This window comes from Lasioglossum baleicum, chromosome 20 (assembly GCF_051020765.1).
Source record: "Lasioglossum baleicum chromosome 20, iyLasBale1, whole genome shotgun sequence".
Taxonomy (NCBI): Eukaryota; Metazoa; Arthropoda; class Insecta; order Hymenoptera; family Halictidae; genus Lasioglossum; species Lasioglossum baleicum.
Window position 1 is genome coordinate 3,417,884 of NC_134948.1, and position 25,135 is coordinate 3,443,018.

A 25,135-nucleotide genomic window follows, 5' to 3' on the forward strand; every position below is an offset into this window, starting at 1 on the left:
CGTCGTGCAAATATTGGCTCCCGTGTAAATGTGCGTGGCAGACGACGTCGTCGCCGGCCCGGGCTCTACTGTCTCGCCCCGACCCAGACGCTCGTCGTAAAAATTCAAATGATCCGGCCGAGACCGGTTCGAATTGATTCCAATTCGAATTTACTGTCGATGAAGCATCGTAAAAAAATTCTTGACTTTCGTCTGACCTCGCGGAAAGATATTGCGGGACAATAAATCTTGTCTAGAAAGTTGTCTTTGCTTTTAGCCGAATGATTTTCTTCTTCAGATTTTCTCACCGGTGTCATTGCCACAGTGAACAGAGAGAAAAGGGGGTTGATCTAGCGATAGCGCGGCTGGTAGAAAGGAGATATCCGGTGGTTAGACGTTAATTACCGGCTCCCTCTGCAGGTTCATTAGGCCTATTGATTGCCATCCTGCACTCGGTCGCACATTAAAGCCGTCGAACCTAACCGCAACGAATGGAGAATGATGGCCCGCGATTTGCTAAGTACTGTAACAACCTGCGATGAAACATTGAGGAGCGGTTCGGTCTCGGGGTGGGTTCGCGACCACGATTTCTCACCCCTTTGACCTCTCTGGCGAACACCTCACGAGGTCACAGTCGTCGCAGGACAATTCTGGGGCCAGTAGAAGAATCGTAAGGCCCACAGGAATTTTTCGGAGTGCCTGAAATTCAGACAAGAGTTTTTCGGTGTTTTTTGAATGATTGAAAGATGGAGGAGGATGTAACAATGAATTCCAGTAGAAAAATCGTAAGGCCCACAGGAATTTTTCGGAGGGGTTGAAATTCAGACAAGAGTTTTTCGGTGTCTTTCGAATGATTGAAAGATGGAGGAGGACGTATAACGATGAATTGCAGTGACGCCGCGCCGCGGTGCTCGACGGGTAGTTCCCGAGGTTCTACAGAGGGCCTGATATCGGAATTAATAATCAGCTGGTCGAACCGTCCCGTAAATCGCTGGGCAATCTCATTGTCCTTTATTTCGCGCGTCCTCGCGACAATAGACCGCCCTCCCGCGGAAACTTTGCCTCGACGGAAGATTTAGTGGAGCACACCCGGTACATTTCCCTCGCTTATCATCGCTACGACGATGCCCGACTCCCTCCACCCCTTCCGCCCCTCCCGCTTATATTTCCCGAACATTTACCTTCAATACTTCCGCCACTTATCGGAAAATATTACGCGACAAAAGATGAACGCGCGGAGATCGTCTCTTTATCCTTTAATTTCCTCCTGTCGGGCCGTCGCCGAGCACTATCGGCTGTGCTCCGCCTCGTTTCCACCGGTTATTATGCCGCGTTCCCACGAAATACGTCTTCCGATCGTCGCGCAGACAGAAAGAGACTGCCACGATAAACAGTAATAAACAGGCAATATAAAAATGTTCAAGCGAGTCTGACGCGCTCGGATAAACGCGATCAGAAGCGCGACAAAAAATTAATTTTCCTGGGCCCCATAATTTTCCTGCGGGCATTAAGACTTATCTACGAGTCCCACAATTTTCCTTACAGGCCCCGCGACTTCCGTAATTATTTTGAAATTAAGGGACTACTGATACGAAAAAGAAAAAATGGAAAATTAGGGTCACGAAATTATGGGGTCCCGGTTCTCGTGAGGCCCCTCCGAAGATCAGCGAGTCGTTAATTAGCATATACGCAACAAAAACATGCCCGTTCTCATGTCGGCGGAGCATCGCCAGGCGAGAACAATCGAGACAATGGCCGGTAGGAATTTTTCCGCGGCGGAAAAATGCACTTTGACATACGCGGACAATGTGTGTCAAAGAGAGGAGTCGGTGCACGCGCGTTGCGCGTTAACATCGCTATCGACGCGTGTGAACGCGCGATCGGCAGTCCTGCCACGGCGAAAACAATGTCCGCGAGCGTGTCAAGGGCCTGTTATCGGTGGCCAGCGTTGTTCGCCGTTTCCGGCGACCGGAAATCGGCTGCGTGACTACGAAAACGAAAGAAGAAACACGCCGAGAGAACGCAGAAATGCCTTTCGGCCTCGGGAGCACGTTGCGCGTGCGTGCCTGCTCGATCGCGATTAGGCTCGCGGATTTCCCGGGGCCATCTCGAGGACCATTTCCACGAAACAGTCCCATTTCATCCCAAACCATTGACGCGTACCAAAACGAATTTATACCTAGTAATAATAAATATTATGTAGGTCGTGTTCTAATCAATTCTGTTACGCAATAGTCACCGAGTGTGCAAGAGGGCAAGTTTTATTGCCTGTAAAAGCCGCGGTTAATAATCAACGCTGCCTGTAATAATGATTAACGTATACTAGAAAGAGATATGAATTTTTGCCGGCACCTCAGCGATGCAAATCCGGAGTAATTGCAGATCCGTAGGGGTTGATAACGCGTTTATGGAAACCGTCGGCTAATAAATTCCTCTAATAACAGCCGCGAATTTTTAATGAAGGCGTCCACGGCTATTAGAGCAACTTATCTGCGCTAGGGAAACCCCGCCGGACGCCATTGTTGTTTCGGGAAACCCGTCGGGAGGAAGAGCCGTGTCCGTCCGCCGATCTGACCGCGGTAAATTTGAATGCTGATCCCTGCGAACCCGTTTTTCTACGTACTGCGGCGCACGCGGTCTCGTTTCACGGTACACAGACATTAATATTAATAACCGACGTCCGCTGATCTTCGTGCGAACTTGTGTTTTCGTTGCGGAGCACTTCGACGACGGAATAACATTGAATTTCGATCGTGGGGATAGATTCTTTTGCAACTTCAGATCTTCCCACGGGTGTTAACAAATTTTTTCCGTCGGAAGAACCATTGCTTCTTTTTTCCAAAAGTTGGTAACTGTATATTCTTCACTTGGTTATTAAATGGCACACTCTGTGCTAATTGTCGAATAATATTTTTGTTAGAGCGAACGACCTTTGAATCTAAATACTGCGTAGCCCTTTTGTTTGCCATTTTATATCTGGACAGCGGCCATTTTGTTGCAGCCCCGCTGTGCCAGCCGTGGAATGTAAATTCGCATTACTCCGTGGACGGCGGCGGCGACGCTCTAAATATTAAATTAAAAAACAGTGAAATCCCGTTGCGGGGGTCCGGGGACCTTTGATTTATTTAATACGTTTTCGCCCGTTTCGGGGGTAAAAAGCACGTCCGGCCGGGATCACGGTGATACGTTCTCGCCGGTAATACCTGAATAATGGCCGACGTTATCGCGTCCGGCAATGACGATGCATATCGCCGCGATATACTTTTTCTCATTAGCGTTAAAACGGACGGACGTTTTATATGCGGGACAAATATTTGCGCGCCGGATATTCGACGGATATTCCCTGTACATTTCGCGTGACTGCGCGCACCCCCACCCTGCCGCTCGATCGAGATTTGCGAAAGTCGGAACGATCGTCAAGTATCTTGTCAAGCAATATTTCAATTATTTAAATTCCCCTCTGGAATTTTTAATGCACCCTGTCCCGAATATAACACGTAGACTGCGGATCTTTATGCGAAATAGTAATGCTCTGCATCGATTGGAAAGAGCAGGAATAATATGAAAAATAGATTTCATCCCTTAATTTTTAGTTTTATATTTCACAGTTAATATTCGCAGAATTCTTGCAAGTTGGACTAGTATTTTTGAAGATTGTCACAATTTTTAAATCCCTGGCCCTATTTGGAGGGTTTTTCCTTCGTACATTTAGATACTGACAGAACTATCAACATAACCTCACCTCGTTACTACCGCCATTACCCGTCCCACTGATATAAACGACCGTGCAGCCGGCTCAGGAGGCGAAATTGAAGAACTAAAAGGGAAATGAAATTCCGCTGCAAGCGTACAAGAGATCAGCGTCATCCGGAGGACAGTCTGCGAGGGTGAGCCACCCCCGAGCGTCGCCTCGCTCCTCCCCCCGCCGCGACAAACGATTTTAATCGCGAGCCAAGCGGTTCCACCGCCGATCCCGATTTTCCTGCGATCCAATCCGGCCCAATTGTTCCGTGCACCGTGCATAATTCTCCGGGACGATCGTCGAAGGGTTGGGGAAACCGACGGGGCGGACAAAAAAAAAAATAATATCGTAGTCGATCCATCGATGACGGCCCGGCCCGGAGTCATTGTTCCCGCGAAATAATAGCGGCGCGCGTCCTCGTCCGCAACGAACGTTTCCTAAATCCGGGAAAATAATTAAAACCCCGTCGACGCTGGAAAAACGATGATCGAAGGAAACCGGTGGGTGGGGCGAGTGGGTGGAGAGGGCGTTCTGTACACACGGTTCGCCCCGCCCCCTTCCCCAATCGGCTCAATCCCCTCCTCGTCCGGAGTCCTCGCAAATTCTTTCTCTAAATAAAATTCGTTTCGATCAACGAATGAAAGACACTTCTGTCATTCATCCCAGACATTTTAAACAAGATTTTTATATCGTTTAAATTGCTCCAAGAGCATCTGACAATTTTGTATTTAAGTCTTTTTGGCAACGTTCTCGCGCGACCCTAATTCCGAACGGCCATGAATGAAGATGGTGAAATAAAGATGATGGGACATGACCTCACTTTTGGCGTGACGAGATCGTGAGGCTGCAGATTCTAGGGAAGTCCCCAGGGTCGTCCAATTAGCGGCGATATCCCTAGACGAAATAATAACTCTGTAACAATGAGCTAGGGGAAATCTTCTATAATAGAACGCGTGGTCTAGGGGATCAGGCCTGTCTCCCGGGCGGATCTAATCACGGAATATTACTCGGGCAACCCCCGATTCCATTTCCTACCCCGTCGGCGTCGGGTTTCTGTCCGTCGAGCTCCGTCAAAACACCGGTCGTTCACGTTAATTCTTTCACGGAAGAACAGACGCAATCAAACTTTCCGGAAACCAACCCCCCCGTCCACCAGAAAAAGGGAAGTGGGTCGAGGCTGTATTTCGCGTGCCGGTTTTCCGTCCCCCGTCTACAGGTCGACTCGATACCACCGAGCCGGCTGACACTGCCAAAAAACTGCAATCTACCGCTGACAATCAAAATTGTAGACGTCTACCTGTGCTCAGTTTGATTATCGTGAAACCTTCATTTTCATTTGCTCCGACTTACTTTTCTTGAAGTACTCGTCTCCGAAGAAATTGGTTAGAAGTTGCGAAATTTGGGAAAACTCACCCTGCTCGCATTTCTGCCGGATTTCCGGAGGAAATTTTTTTGAGAAAACCTACATGAAGATCTCGAAAGTACAGTTTGTCACGGACTAATTTTTTTACGCGAAGTCGAACGTCGACAAATTTTAATCCGAGATTCCCCGATTCACGTGCATGCATACGTGACTCACACACGACTATCAGATCTAATTATACGTGACTGGTCCGAGGAAAAAAAGTAACTCTACTTCCGCCAGCACTGCCATACGTCACGTGTCCGAGGTTCACGGTCTTTTTCAATCGTCGCACGGCTGCCAGCCACCCCGCTTGTTTAGAGAACAGGCAGAGCCGGGACGAGGAACAGGCGCGTGCCACGCGTCAACCTGGTATAAATATGTTCGATGCACCCTCTGCAGCCCCTTGCGCGTAAAAAGCATCGCGGAACAAATTTCTGTCGACAGCGAACACGACAACACACAACCCACCGGGAAAAATTCCACTCACCCCTGCTGTTTTAATCACAGAGATCTGTTTTACCAACGAGGAAAAACTGCGAAAATTCAGTTAACAATTTTGTTCAACAGTTGCTCGGTTTCCTGGATTTTTTCATAAAGGACACCGTGGATATAGGTCGTCGGTTGCCTGCGATAGAACGAACATTCGAATGATCGCGAGCCTGTATATATTAATCAGAGAAGTAGGTTATTGATCCGCGGGAAACCGACGACGGACAGATTACTGGAACACGAGCCGCCAGACGCATATGAATTTTCATTAAAAAGTAAAAAAGAACAACGACAGAAAAGAGAGCGAGAGAGAGAGAGGGAGAGAGACGGGGACGGACAGGGAGGAAAAATAAAAAGGAAACCGAACGACGACGCGTCGTGGTAACGTGGAAAGGTGAGGAGGGTGGGGGGAGCGAGGGGGCGGAGCCGTGCGAAGGCGGGAAATACGAGTTCCATTAGTCAGCGCGTAATAACAAAACCTCCCGGGCAACGAGTCCATTCTACACGCCTGAACGCAATTTTTTCTTAATTAAAATACTGAAAAACATTGTCGGGTTTATCGCGCGTGCCGTTCCCGGCGAATTAAACAAAATTGCTGATATTTCATCGGGCGGATCGAACCGACAAATTTTTATCTGGCCGGTCTGCTCGCGGTGTTTCGGTTATCCGTTGACCGAGATAAATTTAACAGCCTGTAAAGAATCTTCTATTTTGAACTGGCAACTTTGGAAAAAATGGCACCGACGAAATTGTGGCGGTAACTCGGAAATTTGAACTGGAACGACCTGTAGAATGATTCTCGCGAGTAGATTCGATCTTCACGAGATTATTTTGGAGACAGCGGTTCGCGAAAAAATGTTGGCTGTCTGCGGGGACGTTCCGGATGTTGGTCGATCGTTTCGGCCGAAGGACGGGCGTCGTTTTAGTGTCGCGACGTCATCCGCCGGCCGCGGTGTCTCGTGAATTGACTCATTTTCAATTAACGACGATTTCGGGCGATTAAAACGGGCCCGCCGGTGTTGTGGCACGCCCATGTATGACGAGTACCATCTGCCGGTGCATTTCAGCCGCCGCGGTGTACCGTGACGGCCTGGAAAAATTTCACGTGTTCCCTGGCTCACGTTAAAACAGTGGCTATCATCCCATCCGCCACTTATCCTCTTCAACATTTTTATGGGGCGCTTGGACAATCTCTGAAGTCTTATCTCGGTGCTAGATCCTCTCTCATACACCCTGGTCTATTTTCCAACGAATTATATCAACTTATTCTTCAATTGTCAATGTAAATGTCTTTTGATGGGGGAGCTAATTCTTTGCGAAACTTGCGAACCACTGAGCCACACTCACAACTTGCCCATTCAATGGAACGCGAGTGGGTGGGATGGTTTTAAACGTCATCTGATGTGTTTAGATAGGGGACCAGGTGAGGCAGGCCAGAGGTGTCACGCCATATGGAAAAAATCCTGATGGTTTATTAATAATGGTCGACGGGTCACGTCCATTTGTCAACCATCAAAAAATTTCATCTGAACGAAACTCCGCTCACACCCACAGCAAACCGTCATTGTCTCTATTTTACTACACATTTTGAAACACCCTGTATCGATCAGGCTGTTCTGAAACGCTCTGTACAAACTATTAACTCTGATCTAGATTAAGTGGATTTGAATTTTCATTTTAATACACGCATTCCCGCCCTGGACGTAAGTTCGAAATAACAGGGGTTGGGAATTTATGGTACGCCCTGTACAATGCGGAACAATGAATTCCCAAACCTCTGAACGGTCGACGCGGCAAATGTCTAGTTCTGTAACGGCGAGCACAAACCCGGAAACTCTACGTAACCGTTTACAAGGGTGGTTTTCGACGGACCAGTCTCCATCATAGTTTCCAACACCCCTCGCAGCGATTTCACCCCCGTCGCGCCACGTGAAAACCCTGCGGCACATGGAAACGATCGTCAGCCGTCGTCGTGCTGGCCGAAAAGTCGAAACTGCAAACAACTTTTAATCGAATAAAAATAAACCATCCCCTAACTCAGACCGTTCTACATTTTTCACAGCATTTTCACATCGTTCATGTTCGAGCCCAGCGCCCGCTCTAGCGGTTACGTCGCCCCGGACAAAAAGACAAATTGCCGCCCCTTAAAAACATATATTTCTTAAATAAAAGTACATGTTTTTTATTTTCAACAAAAATCAAATCATTACATTTAAATTTTAATAAAAGCAAATTTTCTATTACTTGGGTATTTAACGCATCAACATTTTTCTGACACTTACAGCCAAAATGGCACCCGTAAATTTTGGCGCTCCGGATAAATGTCCGGGTTGCCCGCCCCTAGAGCGGGCCCTGTTCGAGCCTCCTCCTCGGGAGTAGTTTCCAAAAAATTGTTACACCTCGATCTTCGCAACAAAACGAGCGAAATTGGAAATATTAACGAAAGAGTAATTTATTTATAATTTTCGCCGGATAGAATTGATTTTGAAGAATGATCGATTTCCAACGGACGGAACGGGATGTTCTGTCATCGTGTCGGAGAGTGATGGTGCGGATTTTCGATACCAGCTTCCCATCGACGATCCGCGTCCCTAGAGGGGGTGGGGGGCTCGAAACGGATGGGACGATGCGTGTGGCGTGGCCGTAAACAAGCGTGCAACTTTCACGAGGACTTTACGTGGCCATTACCAGCGACCCATTTCCCGATACGAGGTTCACGAGCACCGACAAGCTCTCGCAGCCACGAGCTTCGTAAGATAATTGTTCATCGGCGGGGGTGGACGGGGGTGCCGGAGTGTGTAGACCGACGTGGCGCGGTTAATTCCACCGCACGCGAAACACCGACGTGTTTCCCGTTTATCCTGCTCGGGGATCTGTCCCCCGCAACTCGAGCGCACTGATTGGAAGTCGTCTGTATCTTCCTTCACCCCCTCGCCCGCCACCCTCTGCCGCACAAACCCCCGACTCGCCGAAAATCGCCTTTCTCACTCGATCGGATCAACCAATCCATAAAATCCCCCGAAGCTTGTAATGACGATATTTTTTTACCGAAAATTACTAATTACGAATTTGTTATCAACGGAAAAGTCATTTTGCAATTTTCGTGCAAGCGATCATTCCTGAGGAACTGGTGGAAATACTTTTTCCATCCACAGACACTAATTAGCAATTTATTTGACGATTTTCGGCAGGAAATTTTGTAACTCGGCGAATTATGTCGCGTGCTACGGGCGTGTACAATTTCCTAATTTAATTGCTGTTATTTATATTTATTATCTGTGCAGTTTTAAAATTTTCTCCGCGCAGCATTTCATCTAAATATTTTCACGTTAAAAATGGGACGCGATTTTTAAATTTTGTTGACAACTTCTGTACGTCGAAGCCACGCCCCCGGAGTCGCATAATTAGATTTCGCCCAACCCGTTGCAATTTTTCAAATAAATTGAAAGTTAACAGAAATTAGCGCGGCTCGAGTGTCCTCGTTACTCATAAAATTTGTTGAACATACTCCCTCGTGAAAATCCGACATCGGCGCAAAGTCAAAAAATCAAATTTCGAAAAATAATTTACTAATTCACATTCAGGGTTCGATGATTCGCAAGAGGAGACTCTCTTGAAGATGCAGCAACCGAGCAATTTTAATTAAAAGAGTTATATGTTAATTCACCTGCGACCACTCGGGAATGAACAAACAGAAAATGCGAGCGACGCGAAACACGCTGTCGTAACGGGAGACACACGTTTCGATTAAGGGAAAAAAGGGGGCGGGCAGCCACTTAGCCTGAATGGCTTAATGACTCGGACGATTGTTGACACGTACACGCGTGCACGGCTCTCTGTGTGTTACGAATTTTAATGCTCCCCCTTTCGAATCGAATCGAATCGAATCGAATCGAATCGACTGGTTCAAGCGGCCGCGGATATTTCCAGCGGAACGATCCATCCTATTCTCGCGGCAATTCCATTAAAATCCATGAAACCAACAGTCCCGGTTATTAAGCGCGCGCGCACGCACGAGAGAGAGGGAGAGAGAGAGCGCACGATGAAGGCTGCGAGCAACGATGTTCCTCTACCATGCATCGCATTAACGATAATGTCGGGTAACGAGTGGTCGCCTATCGATATCCCCCATCTCGCGAATCGATGTGTATCCGGGGATGAACGCCTGCTGGCCCAACCCTCCACTAAACCCCCTGGCGAAATCGTGTCACTGTGTTGGGCCCGTTCGGGAACAAAATTTCAACAAAATTTTACACCCCTTTTATTACCAGGCCATTTTAATTCGGTATCGCTTGCAGCATTTTTTAACCCCTTGCCCTACAATATCGTGTCAGACTCGTGATGGAGATTTTCAACAGAGTCTAATAAATATTATATGTATGTTATTGATCTCCTTTAAACCCAGATGAGATTCTATTTTTAACCGACTTCGAAAAAGGTGGAGGTTACTCAATTCGATCTGTATATGTACCTTTTTTTCTATGTATGTTCACCATTTACGCCGAGATGGATGGACCAATCGGAACGAAACCTTTTGCATCTTGTACAGTATGTCTCGCGATTGGTCCCTTGATAACAAATTTTGCATTCTTTCATTCTTTGCGGTTTTTATTGCAAATAACCAATAAGACCGAAAAATCATCTTACGGTGTTCCACAAATTATGCTCGTTCCACTAAAAAGTATGAAATAATTTCCATTTGATTTATGTAAATACGCACGAACTTAAATACAATACAATCTTCTCGGAGGCAGCGCGAAATTGAAATTTTTCCAAATGACAGATGTTCAAAATTGGAAATCAGTAGGTGGAAAGAGAAGATACATTAATTTGTGAAAGCATGTAGAAGAATTGAAGGATTTTCGTAATTTCCAGTGTCGAAAATTTTCAATTTTGTATTGTATTTAAGTTCGTGTGTATTCACATGAATTGAATGGAAATTATTTCATACTTTTTGGTGCATTTTCTTAGTGCGTTTTTCGAAGTCGGTTTATATATTTTTTTATAATTAAGTAAAAGTAGACAAAAATCATATGTCATAATACGTCCTAACTTTCTACGACCTCATTTTTCATGTGGATGCACCGATGCACCCGCCAGGTGCGATCAATAAATCAATTCTTTTCTGAATTTTGTTTCCGTCTATTTTTAAACGCCCTGTGGCATCGACAAATTCTCATCCCCTCCACAATAGCTGTTTGACGTGAACTTTGAACGTTTCGAGAGACCGTCTTCGCCGCCAAACCGGTTTCGTCCTCGCCGGTACAGGTGTGCCGGCACGCGCGCCCGATCCATCGGCAAAGAAAGAGTGGAGAGAGATAACACGGTGCCGGTCGCACGATAACGATCATAATAATTTAATTTAACACTCGGCGGGAGAAGGAGGTCACAGTCGCATCGATCTTCCCCGGAGAGTCCGCGAGATGCAGCGAGCAAATATTAAAGAGGCGCCCGCCGCCCCCGGCCCGCCCCCTTAAACCGTACCGACCCCGCATCCCCCTCAGACTTCACTCTTTCGGGGCTGGGCATATTTTATTCGGGAGCTAGGATAATGTTTTATAGAATAACGTTCTATTACCGATTTCGTTCGACGCCATCTTGTCCTCTGTTACGATCCGGTCGTCTTGGATTTTGTGGAATCACGTGGCACAAAAAGATCACTATTTTTGTAAAATAGTTTGTGTTCTGTCTAGGGATTTCCCCATTAGTTTTCAGCAGTGACACGATTCTGCAGTCGTGTAAACTCGATGTGTAATAATTTTGCGCGAGTCACTGGTTCCGCAACAATGTCCCCTTGTTCATTAGCAGCCGGTGTTTTTTTTTCAATATTTTAGAGTCTCATTAAGCAGCGAAAGAGAGAAGTCTCCACATTATAATTTAAACCTACGCCGCTTTTCAGCCCTTCTCGCATTCAGATTTCGTGTGTCCCATTCGCCGGGGCGTAAAACGAAGAAAACCGCTCGCGTAAAAGGCGCGAATGAAATAATTATGCAAAACGAGGAAAAAACGTGTTTATCCACAGGGGCCCCGGGAAGCACACGGGCGAGCAAAACAGAGAGGAGAATTCGTTCCAATTAACCCTACCGTAGAAACCTCCACGGCAAACGAGGGGATTTTTGTCGTTCCGTAAGAACCGTTTTGATTTCTACGCCACCCGGTGTGTCTGTACATGTTAACGTGAATATACTTGCACAGCGTTCGCAGAACTGTTGCCATTCCCTTTGTCTCTTTCTCTCTCTCTCTCTTTCTCTCTCTCTCTCTCTCGTCCTCTCTCCCACCCTCTCTCTCCTACCCCGTGTTTCACGTAATACCTCATTTTAGTCGAGCATAATTGAGTTCGAATCCAGTCGAACATTTAGTTCGATACTTTTAATTAATATATACAATTAACGTAGCTCATTGGTCTGGTTTCGAACAACCTCTGGCTGCTCACCCTTGTGTAACATTGCATAAACTCCATATTTGCAGTGGTACTGTAATGTTTGCATCCATACGATAATCGTTATCACGTGCGAGAGCAACCTTGCGCATTTTCGGGCGTCCAGAAGTGTTTGCAAAATCGGAGGGGCGAAAACTGTTTATTCGAAAATAAATAAAATAAACAAAACAAATAAAACGTCAACATATAAAATCTTTCACGTCATATAAAATATTGCGGTGCGTGAAAAATATATCCAAAATTGAAAATGAAAACTGTTGGTTCAGAGCTAAACGAAACGTCAACTTATTTTGTCTAAAAATCATGTCCTATGAAATATCTAACAGTGATTCGAATTTTCTCGATAGTTCGTAATTTCCTAAAAAAGGAAACAATTTATATCTATTGTATGCCCACATGTTCTTCAATAACTATACATTACCAAAACCATAAAAAGTTTTATACAAAAAAATTAAACCGACTTCGAGAAAACGCACTAAAAAGTGTGAAATAATTCCCATTTAATTTATGTGAATACACACGAACTTAGATACAATACAATCTTTCCGGAGGCGGCGTGAAAAATAAAAATTGTCCAAATGACAGATGTTGCCGATTATGATTTCATTGGAATATGATGGACTTGGAAATCAGTATGTAGGAAGAGAAGATACATTAATATGTGAAAGCATGTAGAAGAATATAAGAATTTTCGTAATTTCCTGTGTCGAAAATTTTCAATTTTGCACCGCCTGCGAAAACAGTGTATCGTATTTAAGTTCGTGTGTATTCACATAAAGTAAATGGAAATTATTTATTTAATGCGTTTTTTCGAAGTCGCTTCAATTTTCCTATACAAAAGTTTTTTATTTCGCACTTTTTAATGGAACGAGCAGAATTTGTGGAACGCCGTATGATGGTTTTTCGGTCTTATTGGTTATTTGCAATAGAAACCGCAAAAAATGAAAAAATGCAAAATTTGTTTTCAAGGGACCAATCGCGAGACATACTGTACAAGATGCAAAAGGTTTCGTTCTGATTGGTCCATCCATCTCGGCTTAATCGGCGTACACACATAGAAAAAAAGGCACATACAGATCGAATTGAGTAATCTCCTCCTTTTTCGGAGACGGTTAAAAAAGAGTACCAACTTGTCCCAGTCCCCCGAATCAAAGGTTATACACATAAATTTACTAATTTACACTCTAATTTAAAATTTCCTCTTAAATTCTACAATAAATTTACTATAGGCTGTCCCAAAAGTTGGCAAGAGATACAGGACGTTCCAAAAATTTCGCAATGCACTCGTCGGTCATCAGAGTATTGCACGGCGCGAGCAAACATTTCCGGCGAGTCGGGGGCAGCCGTAGGGCATCGCTGGCGCAGCGTTTCGCGGCGAGATCGCGCTGCGAGATGCATAATTCTCTTGCGTGGCGAGGTAGGGTGAGGGGAAGATAGGAGGGCGCCATCAAATTATATTAATCCACTTCCATCAGGAAATTGGAGCTCGTTGGGAGCTCCGGTCGACTCTACGAGCGCGTTTCTCCTCGGCACACGCCGTTGTCTACCCGCCCTATCGATCTAGCCCTCTATCGCCGATCGGATCGAACGGGGAAAGATCCTGGAAAAATACTTCGGCCATTGGCGCGCTAGATTTTAACTGGACAAACAAAACCGGGAAACAAATTTGTTAACATGTCGATATATCCTCGAGTAAATAAATCACAATGACCCCAATTAAATGTGCAATAACTCGAACAATACACCGCCGAATTCCGAAATCAAATGTAATTTGAGGAATGTTCAACGCAATCGCACGTTCCCAGTGTCGGTTTTCACGGGATCGAATTTTGCAAGAGAAAACGATGAAACGTTCCGCATTATACGGAGCGGGAAAATGAATTTTCACCCCGAGGGACGTATGGGTATCGGAGGTGTTCGTGGTGGGGGGTTGTATATCGTTTATCTGTGGACCGCGATTGTTCGACGAGATCGGCCGAAAAAACTCGAACGGCGTTTCGGTAATTGGATCGAACGGTGGGCGGGGTGGGGGATGATATGCCCCGGGGCGCCTCGGAGCGAGCTCTCGCGCTCCGACGGGCGGGTGGCTGACGGCCCGTTTATCCCGTATCGCGTAATGAGTTCCGGAACGGGCTACGCGGAAGGAATGAACGCGGTGGAAAGGATCCGGGGCCAATCCGTTCTACTTTATTCGACGAGTTTTATTCGAGACCTTTTGTTACGGCGCGGTTAAAAACCGATCGTCGAAAGTGGCTCCGAATTGAGAATCCCCGGTGGCCGAGGCGTGCTGACGGGCTTACCGTGAACACCTGAGTTACAGGTGTAGAGTGCCAGGTCGGAGATTCGATGAGAGATTGTCCCGAGTCCGGGGGAAAATAAGAGGCGACGGTTTGAACGACGACGACGGTTTTCCGCGAGAGAGACCGAACGAGATTTTTACGAGCGACGGAGCTGCGGATGCTGGGATTACGGTAGTGCATTGTTTTCATGCTTTTACGGACGACGGCGAATTAGATTTTCGACGTTCCCCTCTCGGCGTTTGTTCCCTGTATAAACTGTCCGTCGCAAGTTTTTATTTTGTTCGTTAACGGTATGATAATTCTTTTACGTTATTTTTAACCAGCGTCAGAAATTTTTCATTTACTTCGACAGACTGCACGCGTTACTAAATATTCCGTGCATGGCTAACCCCGCTCGAGGCAAATTTTTAACCGTCGGTCGTCTGATCTGTTAAATAAAATGGTTAATAATAGATCCGACGACTAGTACTGCTTACGGATTTATAAATGGTATGATCTTTGACAGGATTGGTTAATTTTAAACCGCTTTCGGAGTGGCTGTATTTATAGCCCGATACTCTATCAATCGTTAACCATTTCGAGATAATCCTCTCATTCGCATTTATACATTTTTAACCAGCCTCCCGAAAAACCAGTCCGCCCGATCGTTAACCATTTATTCGTTCTTAACACAGCTTCACGGACTATTGAACTATTCACCGTCGATCGTCTCGATCGTTACAAGCTGTCCTATCCACAAATAACCACTTCATGCGTCTATCGACGATATATACAATTCCCGACCATCGTTAACCACCGTATCCATCACCGGCCGTTTTGTACTCCTTCAACGCCGTCGTAAATCTTGAATCACCTTCGCCGAACCACACATTCTCGCGCTATTCAACATTAACCGCGTTAACGTCGATCTATACTATCCGCGCAGAAACGGAACGTATCCATTGCATCGAAACCAAAACGACCAGATGCATCGAAGAATATTTGTCTGGTTGGATAGTATAAATCGGCCTTTATCCGTCCCACAAATTTCTGGTTGCCGTTAACCGTCTGTCATTGTCGACTACCCTGAACCACCCTGATCAATTTATCCATCTGTAACCACCCTATCCATCGTCGATCGTTTTGTCTATCCCTAACCGATGTACTATTCAGTCTCGCTCAACCATCTTTCATCCCAGTCTACCCTGTCCATCCCCAAGTCTGAGCTGTCGCCGAGTCTTCCGACAATTTCGTTTCAACCCTCGTCCTCGGAGAACTCTGGCGCGCTGCGTCGCAGATCTGCAATGGATCAAACGGGCTCGCAGGCCTCGCGAATCCAAGAAAGTCCGAGTCGGTACCCCCGGAGGGTTATCGAACAAACGTCGGGGCGGGCCGGCAGTGGAATTTTGAATAGATCCGGACGCACGCTACACCCCCATCGGTGCTGCCGCATAGAGTGACACAGCACCGCATAGCATCGGGCAGAGAACCCGCGGGAAAGAGCGACCCGATTCGCAACGTTATCACGCGAGCCTCGATATCGTCGACGAGGGACAGACAGACAAGCAGACAGGCATACAGACACTCACCCTCGACGACGAAGCAGATCAGCAGGAATCCGAGTCTCCAATCCATGGCGTGTCCGTCGTGTTGTTCGTCGCACACGATGCGAAAACAAACCGAATGAAAAGGAAAACAATAACCGAGAGCCCGCACAACAGAAGTCACTGTCACTGATAGACGTTCTGGCGTGCACTGACAGTGCTGCGTCACCGAGAGTTCCTTTTCTCTCTTTTCCTCTCGCTCTACACGTCACAGAATACCGTCGGATAAAGAACCGCCGTCGGTCGACGGTGGCGGCTTCTGCGAGGGCGGAGAGGACACGGTCAACCGTCACGGGGTTACACGGGTCTTGTCTAAGGGACTCCCCTTGACCTCTCTCTCTCTCTCTCTTGCTTTCTCTGCCTCTCTCTCTCTCTCTCTCTCTCACGAGGAGCAGCGACACGCGTGACGATCGCGCGAGAGGCACGCGTCGCTTCGGAACAACCTCAGCCGGCCAGGCATTTGGCAGAACCGTGTGTGCCGCGCGGGGTGTCGCGTGTACGAGTGCTGCCCCGACGCCAGCTAATGCAGCCCGCTCGACACCGCTGCCCCTTCCACGGTCTCGCGCTCCCCTCCAGACACCCAGCGGCCGCGACGAGGCTACGCGAGGACAGCCGAACACCGCCGAACGGGTCCCCGCGCCCGAGATCCCCACGCAACCCGCTCGGCTCCCGAAGCGGTGGGGTGCGGTAATGACGGACTGGTGGCGGTTTTCAGGGGCGGTAGTCGCGAGTCGGGGCCCCCCTTCCACCAGCACACGGGCTGAAATTCGCCCGGAAAATTGGCGAGCTTCGCCGTCCGGCGTAGCGGGGATACAGCAAGAGAGAGCGGTCACGCGAGAGGGACTACTCGGCCGGCCGGATATTCGGTCGGACAACCCTTATCGCGATGATGCTCGGCAGGGATGAATCAAACGTCGAGGTGGCGGGTCGCCCGCCTGTATTGTGTCGTTTCCCGTGTCGGTGAATGCTGCCCTAATCCCCGGCGAAATTAAACGGTCGGAGACACCCTCGCCCGCGTTTGCTTACCTGCTTCCGTGGCGATACCTTCCTTCTCCCGTTTGTTCTCGTCGCGCGCGGGACCGACACCCTTCTTCTTCTTCTTCTTCTTCCTCTTCTTATAAATGACCATTCACTCGTTCCGTCGCTGCAGAAGCGGAGTCGAGTCTCGCTGTAAGTCGAGTGATGTACACTGCTGCGAACGTCACTCTCTCGAGCATGCTTTCGCTATTACCCACGGAAAACGGGACGAGGCTGAATTAAATGAACACTCTACGGGACGTCTCCCTGGTTGCTTCGTTTACGACCAAGTGCCACTTGACGCGTTACTAATGCGTTACCCGTCCTCCCGCCCCACCGCCCCCCATCGCTACCGTCTTAAGCGCCACCGGACGAATTAAATGGACACTCAAGCGGAACGGACAAACTGTCTCCCCACCTCTTCACGCGATAACACGCGTTTCTGTTTTGTTCGTCAAAGCGGCTCGAAGTTTATTCGCTCGGCACTCGAGCGGTTCTTCGCGGCTCCCGCAGTATCGAAAGGGAACGCGGCAAATAAAGAGCGCTGCCAATTAACGGGCACCACGGTAATCGACCCCGGAACGCTGACCCCCGCAGTCCCCAGTGTGTGTGCACGTCTCCGAGGCTGTCGAAGACGCGACGTGAAGACTGCGTGGAAATTAGAGGAGCAGCTTCCTGGAATATCTTTCGTCGACTTCTCCGGTGAGTACCACTTTTGAAATTGTATTTTGTGTTTTTGTAAAATGTTTTTCAACGATGTCGCAACAACTGGAACATCAACGACATTGGAAATTGCGAATTTGCAAAATCGTTCTATCACGTCCGCGACGGTGAATAAACTGAAAATGGGAAATTGCGAATGAACTATAAATAGGAGACAATTGGCAATTTTTTCGCTCGAGCCGGGACACCGTGTATAACGATTTTATCGTCGTCCCCGGCGAGTTTCCTCTCGGCTCCTTTTTTCCAGCGGGATTTCGCCGGCCTCTCCCGCAGAATGGATCGCGGGAATTTGAGGAACCGCTTTGCCGTCGCCGTAATTGTTGACGTTTCTTTCGTCGGAGAACAATTCCGGGACTATCGCGTCCCGTTCTGCATTTAGAACGGCTCCATCCGCGTGGCGAGGGGGTCGGGCGAACGGAGGGGGGCGGCGGCAAAACAAGAATGTCTCGTCGTCCCGGGAGACGAAAATTTGTGACCGCCTTTTGTTTACCCTCCTCCCTCCCCCCGGCACCCGCGACCCCCCGCCCATTAGTTGCCGTGCCGTGCCGCCCCCGCGAAAGCCACTCGAGCAAGTTAATTAGATTCTCGTTGCGCGGGGAAAAAATTAAAACGAGGAAATTAGCGAGTTTCCAACCGTTAACAGTCTCTCCCTCGCGTGCCTCCCTTATTTTAATTCGCGGGGCTGCTCGGCGTTTCCTTTTTTCTCCGCCCCCTGCAGTCGCGTCTCTCTGCCCCACCGTTCCCCCCGAGCCGAAATGCAGAAACGGAAATGCGAGAAACAACCCCGTGAAAATTGTTGGCGTTCTACCGTGATGCTCCGCTGTTTGGAATTCTGGCTCGGAGATAGATGTCGGACTGCGGAAAAATATCAACTTTCTGTAAGACACCTGGAAAGTCGAGCTGTTTTGCTAACAACAATTTTTTCATTTTATTCGAGGCAACGAAGAAGAGAGCTACGACTTGGGGTGTAAATAAATATGGGAATTGACCTTCCGAGGGCGCGTCGATTTTTCTGGTAAATAGCAGTTTAATGACATTCTTGAAGTATAAAATTTTTTGTTTTATTTGACGCCGCAAATAGTGTTCTGACTTGTGAAATTATAAGTAAATATGGGTATTGATCTTTTTTAAAGCGATTTGATTTTTCTGGTGATTCGAAAAATTTGTCGTGACATTTTTGACGTAAAAAATTTTGTCATTTTATTCGAGGCAGTGAAGAGAGTTCCGAGTTGTAAAATATGTATAAGTAAATATGGGTAGTGATTTTTTTGATGGCCATTTGATTTCTCTGGTGTTTCGAAAAATTTCTCAAGTGACATTTTCGACGTAAAAATTTTTTTCGTTTTATTTGAAGCAGCGAAGAGGATTCTGGGTTGTGAAATTTGTAGAAGTAAATATGGGCATTGATTTCTTTGGGGGCGTTTTGATTTTTCTGGTGAATCGAAAAATTTGTCGAGTGACATTTCCGACGTAAAAATTTTTATCGTTTTATTCGAGGCAGCGAAGAGAGTTCCGACTTGTGGAATTTGTATCAATAAATATGGGAATTGACCTTTCGAGGGCTCTTCGATTTTTCTGGTTAACGCAAAATCTGTCTATTGACATTTTCGACGTAAAACAATTTTGTCATTTTATTCGAGGCGGCGAAGAGGGTTCCGAGTTGTAAAATATGTATAAGTAAATATGGGTAGTGATGTGTTTGAGGGCCATTTGATTTTTCTAGTGAATCGCAAAATTTGTCAAGTGACATTTTCGACGTAAAAATTTTTATCGTTTTATTCGAGGCAGCGACGAGAGTTCCGACTTGTGGAATTTGTATCAATAAATATGGGAATTGACCTTTCGAGGGCTCTTCGATTTTTCTGGTTAACTCAAAATCTGTCTAATGACACTTTCGACGTAAAACAATTTTATCATTTTATTCGAGGCAGCAAAGAGAGTTGTAATAGGTGAAATTTGTATAGGTAAATATGGGAATCGGTGTTTAGAGGAGCCCTCGATTTTCCTGACGAATTGAAAAATTAATGTATTGACATTTTCGACGGCCGGGGAGGAAATTCACCAGATACCGGATGCTCGCGGGAAAGAACGGGGTCCGTCGGTGCGCGTAAACAAACGGAACAACAGCGTCGAACCGTGGAGCCGCAATAACAAGCTGCTGCCGGCTGCTGCAGTGGTTATCGTCGCGTGTGCATGCAATTATGACCGCGCCGGGGGGTTGCGCTCCGGTTGTACCGGTTCGCGATTGCACTATCGGCCGGTGTTCTGCTTGGCCGTGTGCACGCGAAGAAGTCGGGCTGTTTGCAGAAAAAAACACCGGGACACACGTTTCTCGCGACCTTAACGTCGGAATCACAGAACTGCCACCCGCGTTTCACAAATACCACCGATAAACACTCGATCGTGTTCCCGGCAAATTTACCAGACTCCAAAGGCACTGTTATTTAACCAACGGCCACTTTGAAAATTGACGGACCCGGTCCGACCACTTTGCAAATAATAACGATATTCTACCTTGATTAGGTAGGTTCAATATTAACACGAAAATTACGAACGGGAAGAGAATTGAAAGTAGAACACCGCGGAAATACAGAAATAGAAACAATAAATACGAGGCTGAAAGAGTAGATGGGTGTAGAAAGTCAATGATAGTGGTGGTGGACGATTTAAATGATTAGAAAGAATGGGGCACAGTGGAAAATACGGAAATAGAAAGAATAGAAGGCGTACTGGAAAATAAAAGACCGAGAATTGTTAGTTAAAAGGGGATTGATAAAATAAAGGAGTTCAGACTGCAAAATGAAAACGGAACAGTGAAAGGTGTACTGGGAAATAAAAGACTGGGAATTGTTAGTTAAGAGGGGGTGGAAAAAATGTAGGGGTGCGGGTGGTAACTAGCGATGGTTGTTGATACAGCTGATAAAAATGTTCGTCAAAAATAAAAATGAAAGTACAAATAAAGCTATACAAAAATGAAAAAAAAAATGCTGAAACAAATAAAGGGGTGCAGAAAGGTAAATAAGGGTGATCGTCGATTTGAATGATAAAAAGGAATGGGGCGTAGTGAAGAATGCAGACATAAAAATGTAAAAGGATCGGTAAAAAATCAAAAATCATTGATCGAATAAAAAGTGGTTGAAAAAACGGAGAGGTGCAAAAAGTAAACAATGTTAGTTGTAGATTTAGCTGAAAACGTTTATCGAAAATGCTGTAAAAGGAAACGGACATAAAGCTACAAAAACAGAGAAACAAGAGCGTTCGGATAAAAACTGGAAAAAGGGGGTGAGAAACGAGTTTTCTAATATTTGTTTGACAAATAATATTTTTTTTCAGATCCGGGTGTAGATTTCAGTGTACGTGTCCGGGGAAAATATTTTATTTGCCGCTGCCAGATGCGGGGCAGGTAATTCTCGGCGTTTTTCATCCCTTCGGTAAGGGTGGGACGGGGGTAGGGAAAGGTTGAACACCGTTCAGACAATTTCCAGGCGACTTTTCTGTGTCGCGGTGAAGTTATTTTTTACGCGATTTTCACACCTCTCGCTGGCTGTTGACGCACTCCGGCTGCTTGAAATGCAAACGAGCCGCCGCCCCTGTGTCATTATCGGGCATTAGTCATGCACAGGTATCAATTAAACAATATTTCTCGGTTGAAGGGCCACGAAATGCGCGATAACCGGAGCGAAACACTCGTTTCCCTCTGCGCGACCACTTCATTCCCCGTGTAACAGGGTAACGTTGTAATTCCTGTTTTTCTCTCGATCGTCGCTTAGGGGTGGAAAAATACGGGAAAAAATCGACGAGGGCGTGATCTCGCATATTTTGAAGGACGCGCGTCATTCGAATTAAAATATCTCTGTCAATACTTGTAAATGTTGAATAATTATTTTTCCACATCACTTCAAATGTTTCTCATAAATGCGTAGAATTCAAATTCCGATTATAAAAACCACTTGTGATCGATTTCCTCGAGGAGCACTGAATATGGACTGGCCAGAGGTAAAGATCGTAGAGAAACTACCCCCTGGAGCTAATCAATTTCGGGATCCGTAGAAAAGCGGTGAAGGAGTATCGATAGGGGTTGAGGGGTGGGCCAGGGGTGGTTAAATCGAGCGGTTAAATAATATTCGCCGCTAATGGAACTTTCTTTCTGTAGGATCAGGGGGTTCACGGGGGTGAGAGGGGTTATTCTGCGCAGGCGCGTGTCCTTTGAAGATCCTGCCACGTTCCACGACCCCCTAACCGAGACAGGAAAGTAGGGAAAGAGAGACGAGAGAGGGAGGAAGGGGAGAGAGAGTGAAACATATCCGACCGAGATTTATCGCGTCAATTCCTCGGTCGCTTTTCAAGCCAAAACAGCGACACATTGTTCCGGCGCGCGTCTCGGCGAGCCGCTGAAAAATCGTTCGCTCCTCGATCCCTGGCTCTAATCAATTTTCAACCCCTTTGAAATCGCGCCGCAGCCTGTGGCGCGGGGAGAATCTCGCCTGCCAAAAATGTAGAACCTTCGAACGAAGATAAACGTCCCCTTCCTTCTCGTAATAATTCGGCTCCGCGTCTATCGCAGTGTCGAACATCAATTTTTTGGACGGCCGGAAAAAATGGTCGAAACTCCATTTTTGGTCAAGGAATTTCTCTGCGCAGGGAGACACGATTTTTCAGTACGCCAAGAGGCTCAGGTGGCGGCGGTGGATGCTGGTCTCGCAACCCCTTTTGTTTTCCGCCTTTTTTCTTCTCCATTTTCCGCCCACCGCCCCTCCACCTGTTTCTTTCTTGTCGGCCACCCCTTTTTTATTGCGTCCGTGAATTTCGGAACGGTCGAATGCTCCCAGCGAGATTTACAGGGAGGTTTACACTTTTATTTTTATTCACCGATCGTTCACCGGCGGCTCGCCACTCTCCATCGCCATATTTAGGGGTTGCACGGTGGGGTTAATTGGATCATACACCCTCCCCTCGTCGAATTGCTCCGCCGTTCTTGCTCGCCGCGAACGGATAAACGTATTTCTGTCTTTTTAAATGATTTGTGCTCTGGCGCAACCCTTCGCTTTCGGGTGGTTTTTGTACGTTTCGCACGGCAGGGCGGACGCGAAAAAGCGACGCGTGTTCGAAACATAATGTACGTAACCTTTTTCTCGTCGTTTAATCAAGATGAAATACAGGCGAACATATCGCGGCAATGGTTTTCTTCCGTTTCATTTTTACACCCCTCACGGCAAAAAAGTTTAACCAATCAACGAATCGTTTGACTACCCTCACGTGGGATAAATCACGGGAGTTAATAAAATTGGGGATGGTCGATCGGGGAAAATACAGCCTCGGAATCTGTTGCACTTATTCGTGGCGGAGTTCAGGGCCGTAATCCGGCAGGGACTTACGGTAATTCTGCGCCGAGGGCGGAAGCATATTTATCCGGGCGAGAAATTAGCCGGCTAGCTTTTCGATAGAGTACCGGGAATGGCCGTTTAATGTCCCCCGCTGGAAGAATAACCGACGCGTAAAGTGCATTCCATGCAGTTATCTTATTTATGCCCGCATGCACGTGGAAACACGAGGTGGGGGGCGGAGGTGAACGGGAGGGGCGGTGTATGCGGTTGAATTAGAGGGAGGAAGAAAAACACGAGAAAAAAAGGGGGACAACAATGTAATTACCTTGGAAGAATCGCCACGCGGCATAGCCATCCCCATCCTCCCTTTTTCACGGGACACGTAAGTGTTTGCGTTTCGCAATTACCATTCCGCCGGCCCTGCCCTCCACCCCCGCGCTAGTAATTAACGTCCCCGTCCGGTTTGATAGTGTCCCGTGCGAGGATATTCGATGTAATTGCACGGGGAATCATTTTTGATATATCAACCCTGCTTATGGAGTGCTGGAAAAATAGGGTGGGGGCAGAAACTACCCCTTGCTGACACGGTTAGGACCATTCATGCAGTGTTGTGTCTTCTCAGAAGCCTCACAAGCCTTTTTCCAGTGTGCAAAGAAAATTTCCAATGTTCAGAAAATATATAAAAATGGCGGTGGAAAGGTCCTTGGGTTTTCTTCTGAAACTGTACAGATTGTAGATGCAGAAAATGTTATGTCTCTCCGTTATGTCTTTAGTCTTCTATATTTTACGCGGACTGTGGATGCTTGAAATGGCGGTCCACCATTAGGGTAATGGTGGGAGAAACGTCCTTGAGTACACACATTTAAATTTGAACAGACTATAGACACGCAGGGAAATTTAGAATCTCATTAAACTCGCTCGAATTCAGTTTCGTCTCGGCCATAATGAACACTGACCGTCCATTTGCAGCAAGAACTACGAGAAACGACCTTGAACCACCCGCGCAATTTCGCCCCCGAGCTATACATCGACGCGTCCCTCCACAGTGGCTGCATCGAGACGATTAATTCTCGTTCCTGCGAAGGACACTGTCCCGAAAAACCGAATTCCCGGAGCGTTGAACCAACCGGGCACAAGTATCGCTTTATTAAAAACCCCCGAAACAACCCTTGTGTGCTCGCGCGCGGGCGCGTCCTCGTCACCATAGCAAACATTTATGCGCGATAAAAGGATTAATGCTGCGTGCACACCGGGCTCCGTCGTTTCTTTTCTCTGAACCTCTCCCTCCGCACGCTTTTTCTTGTTTCCATTTTTATTTCGCTCGTGGCCCGCAGCCCGGCAAAATCCACTACCCTCGCGCAAGGGGGTGGATATATGGAACGTGTGTAAAAGGGTCGCGCGTGCGTCCTCCGACCTTCTCCATCGTTCCGCCACGCGAAGAACCATCGTCCAAGATTTATCGTATATTATTCCCAGCGATTCCTACCCCCGTTATTTGTCCGGCACTCCGCGAATCGGCCACCCTCGATCTTCCCCCGGGAAGTTTATGGGCCACTTAGATCGAAATATTCGCCTCGGAATATTTTTTTTCTCAGCCCGGCCGGAGAAGCGCCGAGAGAAAAGCCCGTTCGATCTCGGCCGAGAAATGAAATAAGGGATGACGGGGGTGGCGGGCCTGATTTGTGCCCTGCACGAAATTCACGGCACTGTCGCGTGGCTCGCCTCGGCTGGGCTGTCGTCCGTGCGACAGTATGACAAACGTTGTATCCTGTCGTGCTAGAAACTCAGAATTTTCTAAAAAATTGTTTATAATATTACAGAATTTTGTGGAATGTTCATCTGCATACCCAAAGGGAACAGAACATTTTTTGTGTATGTATAGCCTGCACGATTTTCAAAGAATGCTCAAGGACGTTTCCTCCGCCACTATCCTAACAGTACCCAAGCGTCCACCGCGGTTACAATGAACAAAAAATTGAATAGGTCGCTGCAGAGGTGATTACAGTCGGTACAAAATTGAAACGACCGTTCAGGGTCACTACCCCCACCACCTGACCGAGGTTAAATCGATATCCGTGGCCGTTTGCCCCGCGACCCGTTCGAAAATTAGCCCCCCTCGCGCGCGAAACAAAAA

General features: G+C 47.1%; 2 protein-coding genes across 3 annotated transcripts in view; one reads left to right on the plus strand and one right to left on the minus strand.

Annotated features, from left to right (window-relative positions):
• Positions 1-17,209, minus strand: part of LOC143218802 (uncharacterized) — a 36,136-nt gene extending 18,927 nt beyond the window's left edge. Inside the window, exon 1 of one of the 2 annotated variants that reach the window (XM_076444254.1) lies at positions 16,964-17,209. In XM_076444254.1, coding sequence (XP_076300369.1) covers positions 16,964-17,066 — 103 coding nt within the window. In that variant the 5' untranslated portion in view covers positions 17,067-17,209. Of the gene's footprint in view, positions 1-15,922; positions 16,472-16,963 lie in introns of those variants that run through there. The other variant, XM_076444255.1, reaches the window with a different exon arrangement.
• LOC143218797 (uncharacterized) overlaps positions 16,417-25,135 on the plus strand; it is a 55,855-nt gene continuing 47,136 nt past the window's right edge. The window contains exon 1 of the mRNA XM_076444249.1: positions 16,417-17,656. Coding sequence (XP_076300364.1) covers positions 17,335-17,656 — 322 coding nt within the window. The 5' untranslated portion in view covers positions 16,417-17,334. The remainder of the gene's footprint in view (positions 17,657-25,135) is intronic.